Source organism: Eleginops maclovinus, chromosome 18 (assembly GCF_036324505.1).
Source record: "Eleginops maclovinus isolate JMC-PN-2008 ecotype Puerto Natales chromosome 18, JC_Emac_rtc_rv5, whole genome shotgun sequence".
Lineage (NCBI taxonomy): Eukaryota > Metazoa > Chordata > Actinopteri > Perciformes > Eleginopidae > Eleginops > Eleginops maclovinus.
The window spans coordinates 11,717,151-11,733,357 of NC_086366.1; the positions used below are offsets into that span (position 1 = coordinate 11,717,151).

Below are 16,207 nucleotides of genomic sequence, written 5' to 3' on the forward strand. Positions count from 1 at the left end.
AGTTTAAGTTGTATATAGCCTGTAAATGTTGGGCTGCATTTAGATCTAACTGTATTATGTAAAATGCTGGGGAAAATGTGTACAATTTAAAATTTATAAAAGCTACTTAATAAATTGTATTATGTTTACAAATGTCTTAATCTGCTTTTTCGTTGACCAATTTATCATTTTATCTTACAAAGACTGTTGAAGGGGACAGTCAGATTTTAAATAACATTTTGAATTACTATAAATTGTTCAGGAAGACTGACATATAACAGTCATATGTGTATCTTAAAAAGTATAGTTTGAAAATCCAAAAACCGTAGAAACTATGAGGAAAGCCTTCATTGCTAATGCTGCACACATTCATTAGTGTGCAGCATTAGACCTACAACAGACAGTTTGTAATGGATGGAAATATTTATAGGAATAGTTAATAAATGTGTTACAGGTTAAATTATTTATTAAAATCAAGCCATATCATTCACTTCTGCTTACATTTTCATAACACAAAAGCAAAACCCAATGTCAGATGGAGACATGAAATTATATTCATATTTTATTACAATATTAGAATTTGTACATATTGTCTTCTCCATCCTCATTTCATTTATAATTTTATTACATAAATATACTCCAAAAAGTAGAATAACAAAAGACAAATTTAATATAAAACAAATTCAGAAACAATAGCAATACCTGACTCTGGGACAGAATTTGAGGAATGTAATTTTTTTTTTTACATAAAGCTCACGCAACATGGTGGAGTTATATCAGTTCCAATAAAGGGGTCACAAAGAAACATATAACAAGAGAATCAAGTTTATCCAATAACTTTGTTCATTACTCTTGGCTTTGACAAGTCAAATTCTTCATGTCAACACAAAATTAAAATGTTGGAAAATGAAGTTGGTCATTGTTGGCTTTGGTTAAAAAGATAAACATTAGGGATAGCACACATCCAACTCATGAGTTCCCTTAAGGACAACATTATACCAAACGGAAAACCACCTCTTTTCAATATATTTTCCCCAACAACTAAGTAGCTACATCTTTTTTCATTGCCCATAAATAACCTTACGATCACTTAATTGATCTGCATCAGAGAAACCTTCACACAACACATGCAAAAATAAATACACTGCATGGCCCTTCCCTTGAACACTCACCTCATGCAAGTCTCATATTCAAAATCCGGACATCAGCTCTCATGTGAACTGGTGGTGGTTTTATCGCGAGAGGACATCACTTTGATACAACTCTTTTTTGGGAGGATTCTCCAAATAATAAAGGACCCATTTGCCATGTAAAAAGTGATATTATTTTAAACATTGATATGGCAATCAGTAAGCGTTGCAGTGCGTTAAGACTGGCCAGCATTGAGCATCCATGATGTCAGGCAGAACCTATGAAAAACATGCAGACACTTAAAACTAAATTAAAACCAAAACAATCCTTAAACCAAATGAATCATCAGGAACCTCAGCTGAAGGGAAATGTACATAAAACAATCAACCATACATACTATCAGGCAGTGAAGTCCAAATAAAACCAGGAACACAGAAGAGAGTTAAAGAAATGGAAGAACAAATCTTTATGAGTTTGATAAAGAAAATTAAATTATTAATAGTATGCATGTTGACCTATAGATAATGAGAAAAACACACTTGCACCAAATCTGAGCAGGTCACCACATGTAAACCTCAAATCAGACTTCATGTAAAAAAAAAAGTAAAATAAAACAACCCTGTGATCATGTGGCTAAAAAAATCTGATGTTTAAAAAGTCTGACCACAACATACGCTGCTATTTAACCATCCTTATCATTTACGAGTATTCTACAAACGGTAGTCAAAATTATTTTTGATAGAACAGCAGAGGGTGGAGTGTTTGGCGGCAGTGATAAGTCAGAGAGGATAAAGGAAAACGCTGATGTGAGAACATCTCACCGCCTCCTCGCAGGTCCCTGATCCGAGAGAATCGTGCCGCTGATGAGGTGGAGGCGGGTGGACAGAGAGGGATGTCAATGTTCTTGAAGAGGGACAAAAGGTTTTGTGTTTTTTTTAATCCTTTAATCCCACCAACAGAGAGACACTGTCCTGTGTTAATAGCCATCTTTCTGAGTTTGAATTTGATCCTGGATCTTCTGCAGCATTTCCTGCATCTGCCGCAACTGTTAGGAGAGAAGAGACAAGAGTTATTGCTGAGTCATCTACTGTTGCATTCATGGCAATGGGAGATCTGGGTATCCAGCCTTTTATACAGGCTCATTATGTACACATGACTGCACAGGCAACACATCAATAACAGCCGGGAAATCAGACAGCTCTTTCTAGATCACATGACCTGAACAACCGCAGTGAACCGCTGACACCTTCAAGTATTTAATAATAAAGAAGAAGCAAAACAAGACTCAGATCTGATTAACTGATCTGACCTTTTTCTGGAATCCAGTGAAACTGTGTCACAAACATAAACAGCTTTATGGTAAGATTGTTTTTTTGTAGTTGACAATGTTTCCAACACAGCACCCAACTACCAAAAATGTCACTTTTCCATTTTCCCAACACAAAGTGAGATTGCAAAGTGTCACAGTTATTTCGATTAAGTGATGCATCTTAAACTAATTGCCCATTTCATTGATACTGAAATCAATGGATTAATGCTCTGCTCAGAAAACAGTAAGAAATTAACCTTCACATTTCCTACAGCCGACACTGATGTGTTCTTATCTGAACAACCAACACATATTAATGTTAATATAATCTAAAACAAGGAAAAGCAAAAACAAAATCTCTCATTTGACGAGTTGGAAACAGGAAGTGTGTAGATTTTGTGCTTGAACAATGACTAACTTTTGAAAAAGTTTCAGATTATTTGATCAATTGTTTGTTGGGGCTCTATTGTTTTTAATGTTTTAAGCACATTTTAGTGTTTGTTGTACAAATAAAATAAAAGCAAATGAGGAAAAACTGTCTCTTTATTTGATAAAATACTGTAAATGGATTTAGTGGGAGGAGGGAAGGAACCGGAAACACAACGTGTGTATTTGATTAAAATGAAAACTAACACCATGTAGATTAATGTCTCTCTGCTCAGGTCATCTTCAGATAACGCAACAGGAAAATATAGGATGAATTTAAATATGAGGAGCCTAAAATTATATAAAAGTATATATTTTTTAACAATAGGTTTTCTAACCAAATGTCAAAAGAAACAATGTAAATCATATTTCAAGCACATTTTATTTTGCTCTTGAGGAATAAAATATGAATGATGAAATATAAGTGCCTAGTTTAACTAATATTTCCGCACTGAGGTAAAAAAGGAGAGGGGAGAAGGGGTTTGAATTTACACTAAACCATGTTTTCGAGGCTGCTCATTGTCAACCTCAGAAAACATGAGCCGAGTGTGCTTCCAATAAATCTTATAGATGAACATTATCTGCAGGCTGAGAACTCTCAGAGGGCTTCATCAGAAATATCTCTGTGCTCTGCATGTGTCTCTGCGTTCGGCTGAGGCTCTGAGTGCTCGCGGCTGTGTTCGGACTCATGCTCGTGTTGGTGTTGCGAGTCCAGTTGGTGGTCAGCATGCCGTACCTCCTCGTCTTTCTCTCGGATGAGCTTTTCTGTCTCATCGTCCACTCCGGGCACTGTGGGGATGGGGAAGTCTGTGCCGCTCTCTCTGGTGAGTTTACTGCAGAGAGAAACACGTCACAGAGAAATTCTACACTTATTGTTTCACAAAGGTGTATCTGGATCTGATATATCATTGGCTAGTTGTACTGACAGAAGGATTTAACTGCTGATCTGTGAAAGACACTGAGCCTGGAAACTGTTTGGTAACTTCATGTGATTCTGTGTAAAGTCTAGCAATCTCATGGTGCCCACAAGTCCAATTCAAAACTATCAAAGCCGACACCAGGTAGAGACCAGCTGTGGCTGATAATATAACAATCAAAATCACAAGCTTATCCAAACAGTACCTCACATGGTTTTATTTAAATCTACCTCTAGTTGCCCTCAAAATGTTGTCGACAGACCTAATTTAAACTATTCAGCAAAAATGTGTTTGTCAAAATGGTTATTACATATACTTATGGATCTTACACAGAAAATAAGGAAGTATCTGGGGAAATTGTTTTTGAATCTCAAGGATTCCAAACTAAGGAATTGTCACTATCTATCACTGAAGGGACTAACCCAATGGTGATTGGGCCTAGGGCCAGCTGATTAAAGTATTGCAGTATTGACATATTTGCAGTGTTACAAACTGGCTGGATATAGCAACATTATCAACATGTATCAACACAAACACTGTAAGTTGGGGGTAAACCAGTTTACCAAATTCATAATTATTCTGCAATTATTTTCTGTGATAATATTTTCTCACTGTTTTCACTGAGTATGTGTTTTAATTCTCTTTGACGACTACATGACTGAGGTGGGGATTCCCGATGCCCTGTTGGTGATGTGTATGTAAGCCTCTCTTTCTCTCTGGGATTAATATGTAACTTGACACAAGACTAACTTCTGATAAAATGTGAGCTGTATTTTATTACCGCTGTTGAAATGTCTGCTCAGTTCTCCTGTTCATTTCTGTTCCACTATAACAAAAAGTACAAAAATAGTGTATTAAAATAAGAGAAAGACATTTAAAGGAATCAGGATGTTAGTTACCTATATACACCTAAGGTTAAAAGGTTAAAGGTTGTGTTAAATACAGGAGCAATCAAAAACAATTAAAAAACAACTTTTACAGATTTGTTTTACAGATTATTTATTGATTTCTCCTGATATTGATCCTGAATTGTCTATTATTCTGATATTAAAATGTCTAATATTTCTTCTTCACTTGATTGCAGTATGTAAATGTGTGTGTGATTGCTTCTGTGTGAGCGTACTTGCGGTTGCGTTCCTTGACCACCATGCGGGTCATGCTCTGGATGCAGTGAGCTCTGTAGTTCTCGTAGTGAGTCTCCCGGGTCACGTCCTTCAGATCTTGCATATGCGTCCTTACAAGCATGTTTCTCAGCTTCACAAAGTCACAGTGGGCCGAGTTCTCCACTGCAAAGCACAGAGGGAGGATCAATTTAAAAAGTATTCTTAAAAAGTCTGCTGATACTGAATCATGCCAGGAATCAAACAGATTCTACAGGCAGTTATACTTTCTGTTACTACAAATCGATTTAATTTGTGGTGGAAAAGGAGAACAGGTTTACCCTCTACGATGCCCCAGGGATAGAGTCGGCCTCGCACCCTCTTTCCTTTGGCCTCCACCACCGTGTTGCTGCCGATCACTGCGAATGGGATGCTTTCCTTGTTGGGAGAACAGAGGAGGATCATGAAATTAAAACAACATTTAAAAAATATCTGTAAGGGGAGGGTGTACATGAGATAATGCTGGACCAGTGAGTGGTGCAGTGCAGAGGTTTTTTATTGTTATGTTTTCACATTTCCACATTAGCCTCCTATATGCCATCTTACATTTATTGCTTACTTCTGCTTACTCTCATTTAAAACTAAACTACATATTTATGTCAATTTAATCATGATTTCATATTCATTATTTGAACTATTTGTAATTTCTCTGCTGCAGTTTTAACACATCAGAGGCTACTCAAGGACAGAGGAAAGAGATAGACACTGCTCCGCTGCCAGCTAATGATGACGGGAGAGCAAAAAACTTGACTCATCGAGAGTGTGTATTCAGCAGTGGTCTGACTGCCAAGGTCTTTTGTTGCATGGTCTGGTTTTTATTTCATTTTGATATCATTACATGATATTAACTGATAATCTTTGAGTTGTAGTACTTGATATCCCTATTGACTGAAAAAACAGACAATATAAAGAAGTATCAAAACTTTCCCAAAGGTTTTCCCAATAAGTTGAATGGTTTTGCTCTCAACTAATAAGCTACGCAATTTTTAGACAAAGCAAACCAGGATTCTCTCGGTTTTAATCATGACAAAAAAAGGTTCTAAAAATTAAAATCCTGTAAGATAAGGACACACATGTATGATGGTTTACTTGCTATAAGTTATGTATGTCGTTTACTGACTGATCCATGTAAGCGTTCATTTTATTTATGGCAACCAAGTGCTCTGCTGACTTAAACAGCCTGTGAATCCCAAACTTTGTAAAATGCGTCGGACTGGGACAGAAAGACCAGAGAGGTAAAACATCTGGCTGCTCAGCTCTTACCTTCAGCTGATGGTCCTGCTGCTTGAAGTCTTCATCCTCATCAGAGTCACAGTCTGGGAACTGGTAAATCTTGATGCCGTATTGCTCAATCTCCTCTCGGATCTAAGGGGGAACAGTCGATGGAGAAAGGACATGTGAAAGAAGTTTCATTCATGGAATAAAATAGATCAACATTTTATCCAGATCAGATCAGATCAGAAAGATCAGATCAGATCAGATCAGAAGATCAGATCAGATCAGAAGATCAGATCACATCAGAAAGATCAGCCTTGCCTTGATTTTCTTTTTCTTGACCTCATTAGGGGTGAGTGTGTCTGCTTTTGCCAGGATGGGGACGATGTTAACCTTCTCATGTAGAGCTTTCATAAACTCCACATCCAAAGGCCGAAGGCTAAAAGAGACACGAAAGAAAGCCACAAGGAAATAAACCCCGTCAATCATCACTGATGACCCAGCAGAAGTGTCTGTCTGTACGTGCAGAGATCTGCCCTCTGCCTGGATATCACTCTCTACTGTGTGATGATCAAGTGGTGTGATCTCCTATACATCAATTCAATAATTAAATGTTTTATCCCGTCTTTAGTTGCTCACTAGAATCATAAAATGTACTGCTAGACATTAGACGATGTCTCTGGTCAATCACTGTGGTAGAGGTTTGCTCCGTATGTGACCTCTTGCTATCTGATCAGTAATGACTGAAGCTCATCAACAGATGGAGCAGTTACTCCATCACAGGGACTTTGAACACGCACTGCAGCATTACTTAGGTTTACAGAACATTTGTTCTTTAATGAGCACACTGATATGGAACAGTGCATGTGAACAGCAGCAGCAAAAAGCACCAAGTCAGCACAAAGGATTGATTAGCGCTAAAGCACTGCACTGGAGGCACTAAATCCACCTCAGTGCAGCTGAGAAGTGCTCTAACTCTGACAGGAGCACACTGCTTTTACAGGAATGGGGCTGAACGCATTGAAGTTAAATACTGGTTCTGTACGATAAATGACTCAGATGGTGTGTTCTGTTGTGTGCAGGGGAAAAAATGCTGTGTCACTGGTGTGCAAATGCTAGCACAGACATTACACACTGCAGTCGAGAGGGGTTAATGTTCCCCATTGTTCGGAGTAATATAGGAGAGAGAGGTTTGACTAATCCTAACTCCTAACTGAGGATTTGTCATACCCATGACCGAAGGGTGAGATAAAGTAGAGGCAGCAGTGTACGCGGTTGTCCTGGATGTTCTTCCGGTTGAGGCCACTCTCGTCCCTGAAGTACTGCTCAAACTGCTGGTCGATGTAGTCAGCCACGGACTTCCAGCTAGAGAATAAAACACAAAGATGTTCAATCTCGAGGCAATGCTGACTGTGCAACAGCCGAGCTACGGCACATGAGTTTTAAACACAGCAGAGTAAATATAAGGCTATCCTGCTGTGCTCTGTGGCTCTTATCCAGTTGGTCCTTTTCTTAGATATCAGATGATTCGTTAATGATTTTTAAGTACCATTCAGTGTTGTTTACAGCATCCCCAAACCCGGGTGTGTCGACGATGGTGAGCTTTAGTTTGACCCCCTTCTCTTCTATATCCACTGTGTGTTTGGTGATTTCTACTGTTTGTGTTATTCGCTCTAGGAAAAGGAGACGAAAAGACACGTTTTGTTATTATTAACCATTACACATTGTAGTGCTTATTCTTAAAAAGGAAGACAGAAAGTGAGTATATCAAAGGCTGTGATTCCATTACCTTCAGCATTGAGCAGCTTCCTATCTTTGTAAAGATCTGTGAGAAAGAGACTGTTGACCAGGGTGGACTTTCCCAGGCCAGACTCCCCTTCAAACAAAGAACAACAAAGACGAAAATAGCGAGGTTTAAGACTTTTCTTCAAACTAAAAGGTGGGTTTAAGATCAAATATCAGCTAATCTGCAAATGAGGATTTACCTGCCACCATGAGCGTGAAGTCGAATCCCTTCTTTACTGACTTACGGTGCACCTGGTTCGGCAGCGTCGCAAAGCCCACGTATTCCTTATCCTGGTCCTAAAAAATATACACACAAACAAATTGAACGACACATCAGGAAGGCCATCACCATGAAACTGTTTTCAGCGCCATTTTAACCTCTCCAAAAATATGATTGTCGGATTAAAAGGATATTTCCAACAAAAGGTGTGAGACCCAAATAAACAACAAATATAAAATCACAGGGCCAATCACAACCTGTTCCACAAGATAATAACGCACAACTCAACCTTTTTTATGACTACATGAAGCAACATTTTAGTTTCAGGCAAAGGATCAGTCAACCTGTCTTCATCAGTCTGAAGTGTTCGACACATTACAGCAAACAAACATCTCTGTGGGATTCCTGTCCTTGTGTTACCTCATTACTGTCGTACGGGTCAAATCGAGCCCAGGGACTCTTGGGTCTGGGGGGGCTGACGGGGCACGGCAAGTCAAACTCCACACTCTTGCTCTGCGGTAAACAGGGTTCTGAACCTGAATCCGACTGAGCCCTGCCTGCCACAGGGGGACGCAAATATGACGGGGTGTGGGGGCGGTCTTCGCCCTCAGCCTCCCTGCCTGCATCGTGAGGCTCATGGCCATGATGGAGGTGGTGCTTGTGGTCATGGTGGTCGTGCCCTCCTTGGTGGTGAGGGTCTTGCATAATGTTCTCCACCTCGGAGTCGTTTGAATGGCCTGAATGCTAGAGGGGTGCCACAGTTGACGGGGGAGGTTTAGGCGGTGAAGAGGAATGAGTGGAAGAAAGTAGAGGGTGGAGGCAAAGATAGGTAGAGGAAAGGTTAAGTGTCGGTGTGGAAGAGAGGAGATCAAGACGGTGGAAAATGTGTTAAACTTTAATAATAATAATAATAATAATTTAAACTTATATAGCGCCTTTCATGGTTCCCAAGGTCGCTTTAGAAAATAGGGAAAACAGATGCAATTTTTTATTGTGAGGGTAAATAATACAAATTGCAATACAGCTGGGAATCACTTTCTATAATCATTTATGAGTAAAATGTGTTAGAGGTGAAATATAATACCAGACCTCAGTGGAAATGTGTTATTTTATCACTAATATTGAATGAGCTGTTATACTTGGGGCGTACATTTAACTCCACATTCCTGAAAGAGGAGAGTGGGTTTTTCCTACATTAAGGATTATAAAACTCCTGACACATCATAACTTTTGCAGAGCTAATGTGAGGCAAGAAAAGGCCTTTTTATGGTTGTTATTAAATGAATAGGGTAATTTCAGGCATTAGGGTTTTCCTTAGATTTTCTTCATCCCTGGATTTCTTGATGTAATACACACTGAGTTTGAAGACAAAATAAGAGTAAGAGGATACACAGCTGAGGTGTAGGCTGCATATTCTGGACTCCTGTTACAGAAAACTAAAGTCTCTAAGCTAGCATAGAGATAAATAATGCAGGGGCCTTATAGAATGATGCCATTTAAATCCAGCTGAAGGCCTATACTGTGACTCTGCACTCGTGTTGTGTTTATGCACTATGCATTAGCTGAGGGGTAGGTCGAATGGGCTGCTGCAACAAGACAGGTGAAGAACATTTGGTCTGTAGAAAAACTCCCTATATTGCTTTTTATCATGGCTAAGCAGTTGACTTTATCACTCAAAGACTGCCATAAGATGTGGAATTTCATTGGCAGTTTAGGAGGTGTCACCGGTACCTGTTTGAGATCATGGTCTGGTATGCTGTGTTTAGGGGAGGCAGGGCAGGAGTTATGCTCATCTGATGAAAAGTGAGCCTCATGGTCACTGTCCTCCATCGCAACTGGAGCTAAAGTGAACTTTGCGATCTCCAACCAGAAGGGGAGCACACATGTAAAAAAGGTTTATCAGGGTCAAGAAGAGGGAGGGTCATGGCAGGAGAGGCCGGAGCAGGAAGACCGCCACCAGATGGAAATCAGGTGCATGAGGTTCAAGAGCCGGGAGCGGTATGACAAAAGGAGTAAATATGTTCAGAAAAGACAAATGAAGGAAAGACAGAGAATGGAAAAAATAGAAACAAAAAGATTAAATGAAGTCAAAGTAACGACATATGAAAGAGCACACCATTGAACAGAACAAATGGTATGATTGCAGAACAGATAAGAGTGACTACAGAGGATTTAGTGATGCAGAGCAACTTTGAGGGCTGCTGTTTCCACAGTCTTCCAACACATTGTTGGCCAAATCTGACTTCTTGCCATAAAAGCACTCCCTAATGTTGTTAGTTAATCTGATATCGCTCTATTCGGTGTTTCAGACCGAGCAGCGGACAGTGTCAGCAGAAAAGAGTCTGCAGTAACATCATGGAGTGAGCCATTTAATTGTTTCATGAACGGCAAAGTTAAACACATAAAATCACACATCGGCCCAAAGATTTCATTCAACTGTCTAAGTCACTCCAACGTCAGCATCCGCTATTTGTTTTTATGTGCTTGCAAGTTGAAAAAATGTCACATTATTTGAAGTTATATTGATATTCCTCTATCAGTTCTGAACCAGAGATTATAAAACGCTTCTCATATAATCCTTTAGGAAAAGTGTCTGTGTCAGGCAGTCATGGTTTATGCCCTCTTTCCGAGGTCTACAGTTTTAATTATTCTGGGATTTAGAGCTTTAGGGCAGAGGAGAATTGATAGTTTTACAGTTTAGGAAATCAGTGACCTGCTTTACTGTGCTACGATTAACAGAGATCAATGACCAACATGGCGGATCCTGTGACCCACATCAAGAGATGCTCAATTGCAAAGCTTTGACAACTTTGGATCAAAAATGCTAAGAAGCTTATCATTCAATTTCCTAAGTGCTTGAATTTCTTTGGTCAAAAAGCTAACAGGTTGATCGAAACAAATATTTGATACACCATTTGTAATCTCTTGCTACGATCCCAATTGCACAAACACAACATTCAAACTCAACATGCCTTCAACCCTTTAGATAAGTAGACACTAAAAGTTGCTTCATCAACTCACAAACCAGCCTCCCTGTATCTGCACACATCCTCACCTCCTCTCCCGCAGAGCCTCACCTGTGGTACCGTCTCTCAGCCTCTTAAAGCCCCGCTAAGCCTCTTCGTCCTGCCTCTGCATACACAGCTCTTCCTGCCCAATCCAGCAGGCAGTGGGAGACCAGAGCTCCAGTATTTATACGCCTCCATCCCAGAGGACGCAGCGCCCTTCATCCTATCGAGCCACTCAGCGCCACGGGGCTGATCAGCAGCATTGACTGGCTACGCATCGGTGTTCACAGGATACACACGAGTACACGCTGTATCGTTGATCTACTTACAAGTTCTAGCAGTGGAGCTTTTCATCAGACAAGACAAAACCAACAGACTATCAGACCTATGATTCTCCATGGCTTAAATTACACTCCAAAATACTTATCGATGAGGACTAAAGGCATGACATGTACAGTGAAAAGGGCAGCACACCATAGGAACTCTATATATATTTACTGGCCAAAAAAAAGGTCACACTAATATTCGTTGGACCGCCTTTAGCTTTGATTGCGGCACGCATTCAATGTGGCATCGTTTCCACAAGCTTCTGCAATGTCACAACATTTATTTCTGTCTTGCATACATTTTTCGCCAAGATCTTGTATTGGTGACGGGAGATTCAGACCACTGCGAAAAGTCTTCTCCAGCACATCCCAAAGATTCTCTATTGGGTTCTGGACTCTGTGGGGGCCAATCCATGTGTGAAAATGAGGTCTCATGCTCCCTGAACCACTCTTTCACAATTTGAGCTCGATGGATCCTGGCATCTTAGAACATACCCGTGCCATCAGGGAAGAAAAAGTCCATTGATTAATAACCTGGTCCTTCAGTATATTCAGGTAGTGAATATGACCTCACTCTTTGGGCACATAATGTTGCTGAACCTAGACCAGACCAACTGCAGCAACCCCAGATCCTAGCACTGCCTCCACAGGCTTGTGCCCTTTTTTTTGGCCGGGCAGTGTATATTTACTGGCATGGCAATGTCAACGAAAAAGACATTGTTAAAGAATGCAATATTTCCCTGAGGGATTCTTTGTAGAAAGAGAGAGAATCTGTGGAGAACTTTATTTTAATTTCCTTTCCTCATTTCTTTTTACAATTTAACAAGCAGTTTCTTCTATATGAGCAGTAAAGTGAATGTGGCAGAAAAGCAGAACTTCACTCACTTCGTCTGATCACGATGCAGCAATGAGAGCCACTTGCTGCTTAACATCACATTATAATAACAAATGATATATTAATCATAAGCTGCCATGCTAATGAGTTCACTAATTAAGATGATTAATTCATTCATTAGGGAACTATTTATATACCTGTCGTCACATAGCACATTTAGCATTAGGAGATTTCCTCATTCATATGCAAATGTAAGCAGCAAGTTGCTCTGAAAAGTAATCTGACTATCGACGCTACAGGGAGTACGAGAAACACAGCGGCATGATGACCACTGAAACAGCTAGGTTATAAGTCCATGAGGTAATTAGTCTTGATATTTAAGTCTTTGGAAAAAACACAGCTGAGAGGGTGTAATGCATTTGAGAAAGGAAGGAGTTTCATTGTGAAGAGCACCTTTCTATTGTTATACATGCCTACAGGCTAAAAAACACACATTTTCCATTTGAGCTCCATGTCTGATATCACGACATGTCAGCCGGAGGAAAAGTAAGAAAGGAGATGTGATGGGACTCAGGAGAAAGTAGATGCCCGAGATGAACAGAGAAAGCTGCACAAACAAGAAAGTGTTTGAAGAGTTATCCATGACCAGAGCTACTTGGCAAAGGATATAGGAGAATCATTACACTTCAACAAACCCTAAAACAGATTTATTCAGATTTTGCTGTGTGCACTTTTTCCACAAGAAAACATTTCCACTTGTTCAGAACCTTATTAAGCTATTTGAGTGTCTCCTGTCAGAGAAGCAGTATCACTCGATCCTTTGCTTGAACCTAATCCCACTGAATTACTCTTTTGCATCACTAACTCAACTTTAGTTTTCCACATATTCACCCCAATCCAGGTGGAAGTCAGACTGTGCAGATATGTGCTGTTTATGTTTTCATATGTGTATCGTCAAACTGAAAAATATGGCCACTACCATCACTGCCAATCTAAAAACAGATTCAGGCTGTCGTGTGTGTAGCAGATACATCAATATACTCATGTAGCATATGATTGACTGCATTACAAACATCAATCCAGATCTAGTGAGCTATAGCAATAGAGAAAAGTCCCAGTCATTATACCTATAAAAATAAAGTTTGGAAGGGTTAACCATTTCCCCAAAAACTTCAGCTCCTTTCAAGGATGTCTTTATGTAAGATAAAGACATCCTTATTCTGCAATATTAATTAGAGGATGTGCAGACAGTCTTCTATAACTAGAATAAACGTAATGGACTCACACATTTCCATCAGGGGGCCACACAGAGCCTCCCAGTGGAACGTGTCACAGCTGAGACCTGAACCAATTATAATTTCCATAACTGGCCGATCTGACATTTCAGTTCCTCTTGAGGGTGACTAAAAATAAGCAACCTTTATCAGCAGTGATGCGTGCAGGGGTGTGTTAGCGATGGAACAGAATAAATAAGCCTCAGACCAGGTGAAGCCACAGGGTGACTGGTTCACGTCCAGAGTGCCATAGAGTAGCCGAAGCGTGGAGCGAGACACATGGCTGGAACGCCTCACACAAAAACAAAGCAGCCTGTGATAAATGAGCTTTCACACAGCGAGACATAATCATGTAACTTTTTCTACCCCAATCACATTAGACATACTTAGACATTAAATAAAGGTATGTCAATGGATGCTTCTTTCAGAATTCTTGCGTGCAGCTCCTTAACAGACCCACATGCTGAACTTCATCTTAATCTATGATCTTAATGGAGATGCTGGCCAGGAATGTCCTGTTTGTCATGTGAACTGAGTAAAGTGGGGCTAAAGCAGCAATTTGACCACCGATCAGTTTATTGTATATACAGTAGCTCCATTGGTTTAATTAAATTTAATAAGCAGTCTACGGGGGAAATGGTAGGTTGCTGCACAACAGAAACAAACACATACCTACTTCAGTTAAAGCTTATCAAGGACACCATTGTAAGCCTCTTCAGCATTAAAGAGATGTGGGATAGATTTAACGATGGGACTAAAGCCCATGCAGTGCCTGAGAAACAATTGAAGGACATGAAACGCAACATAAATAAGCTGTGTGGTTGACTTCGCTGCTTTGTTAGTCTTGGATGGTGGCAGTGGACTTGGCTGCCACGGTGCTGATGGACGATGATTTGTTGCATGAAACATAGCTCTCGGGGGAAAGCCCACTTCATGTGCTCTCTGTATGACATGGTAAATGCAACCAGAAACTGCCATCAGGCATAAAGAAACAATACAGCACGCTGTTATTGACCTTTTATGATGAAAGCATATTTCAGCTCGAGATGAAACGCATTCTACAGAGTCGTTTGTAATCCAGCTACAATAATTACTATGTTATTATTCAATGAATGCTACATCATTTTAGCTTGTCGGACTCTGCCCCTGTTGGCAGGAATGCTTACTTGACTGTATGCTGGTCAAGTGTGCGAGATGCTGCAGCATACAACGGAGATGCAGATACTGATTTGTATACACGGTGGTCTGAAGCTCCTGTTACATTTTTAGACCAGTTCTAAAAAGAAACTGGAATATTAACAAAACTATTCAAAGGCTTTAAAGCACAAACAACATTGTTTCAGAAGTGAATGTTGTGGAATGCACAGGCAGAATACCAGTGAGGTTTCCCCTCGTGGTGAGGCCAGCAGCAGGTGGTGAAGTGAGCCATGTGCGCTCTGTGTGAATGCTGTGGTTGTTTGGCTGGTTATAGCAGGGCTCTGTGTGAAGTTGGCTCAGGACAGAGAGAGGGGGGGGGGGGAGATAGAGAAAGAGAAAGTAAGAGAGAGACAAACAGAAAGAGTTACAGATAGAGAGAGGGAAAGAAATAGGCCCCCTTCACCAAACACTCACAACTATAGAGCTGATGCCCAACTCCATGTGACCAAAAATCAACAGAAAACTCAATTTAGACAAACAGTTTCTCTGTTTAAAAACCTTAAGTAAAATGAATATAATAAAATGCTAGTATGTCAGCCATCATAGGCTCAGACACTCACCACACTCTCAATGCATTAAGCTGTCACAGCTGATCAATACGAATGTGCTTTAACATCTCAGAGGTGGACAGCCGGGAAAAGCTCGACTTCACTGCAGTCATGTGGAAAGCAGATACTCCTCTCAGTACTGTGGCTCAGCTGACAATTGTTTTTAATTATACATGTTCATGCTTGAGCACAATGCCTGGTCACATGCATTCATGTGAACAGTCCAGCTCATGGATGATCTATACTCTGACACACATGTCGTTTGTATGCACAGGGGAAACCTGCAGCCAGGACTATGATGCACAGCAAGAGAGGAAATACACAGAGCAAGCCACAAACACAGAGATGCACTTAACTGCAGGGTCAGCTGGAAGGAAAGCAATGAGCACATACCTCTGTGTCACTGTTTGATTCTAGAAATGCTGCCATATTGTCCCTTCAGAACTCGTAGTATTCCTTTAGTTTCACCAGACCGATGAGACAAAAAAAGTGTCACTTCTTGAGTTTCAGGGCACCCAACGATTCCCTGCCACACCAATCAGATGGCATCAAGTTTTGTTCTCCAGTTCCCCCCACCCCCACACACTTTCACTGGAAAGATCTTTTTTTAAAACAGGTACACATTCAATCTCTGCCACTCTGTCTGGAGCATCTCAATAGCTCCACCCTGCTCTGTTGTGTTGGCCAATCGGAAGCTGAAGATGCAGATGCGCAGCAGCTGAGGTGACGGCAGGTTGTGTCTGAAGAGGCACCCTGACTTCAGAGGAGGTGATGCTCTGTAGGGAGCTCCACAACATCTGCCCTGTCGCCTCGCTACAATCCTGTCGTGCCCTCAATCTTAAAGCAACACATGTTTGATCACAACACACATATGACT

At 40.5% G+C, this 16,207-nt stretch overlaps 1 protein-coding gene across 4 annotated transcripts; it reads right to left on the reverse strand.

The window, feature by feature from the left end:
* Nucleotides 1-427: 427 nt before the first annotated feature.
* Nucleotides 428-15,920, reverse strand: septin4b (septin 4b). Of its 4 annotated transcripts, none has more exons than XM_063907183.1 (14): nt 11,220-11,302; nt 9,874-10,002; nt 8,563-8,886; nt 8,123-8,219; nt 7,927-8,013; nt 7,687-7,810; nt 7,368-7,502; nt 6,459-6,576; nt 6,186-6,287; nt 5,204-5,300; nt 4,886-5,048; nt 4,544-4,588; nt 3,582-3,678; nt 428-2,155 (listed from the first exon to the last, which is right to left on the reverse strand). In XM_063907183.1, exons 2-14 carry the CDS (start codon nt 9,970-9,972, stop codon nt 2,087-2,089), a joined length of 1,557 nt encoding a protein of 518 aa, XP_063763253.1. In that variant the 5' UTR covers nt 9,973-10,002; nt 11,220-11,302; the 3' UTR covers nt 428-2,086. The 4 variants fall into 4 exon arrangements, with proteins under 4 accessions (XP_063763253.1, XP_063763252.1, XP_063763254.1 ...); XM_063907182.1 differs by having other exon boundaries at nt 11,198-11,296; XM_063907184.1 differs by lacking the exon at nt 4,544-4,588 and having other exon boundaries at nt 11,198-11,296.
* Between the last annotated feature and the right edge of the window lie 287 nt (nt 15,921-16,207).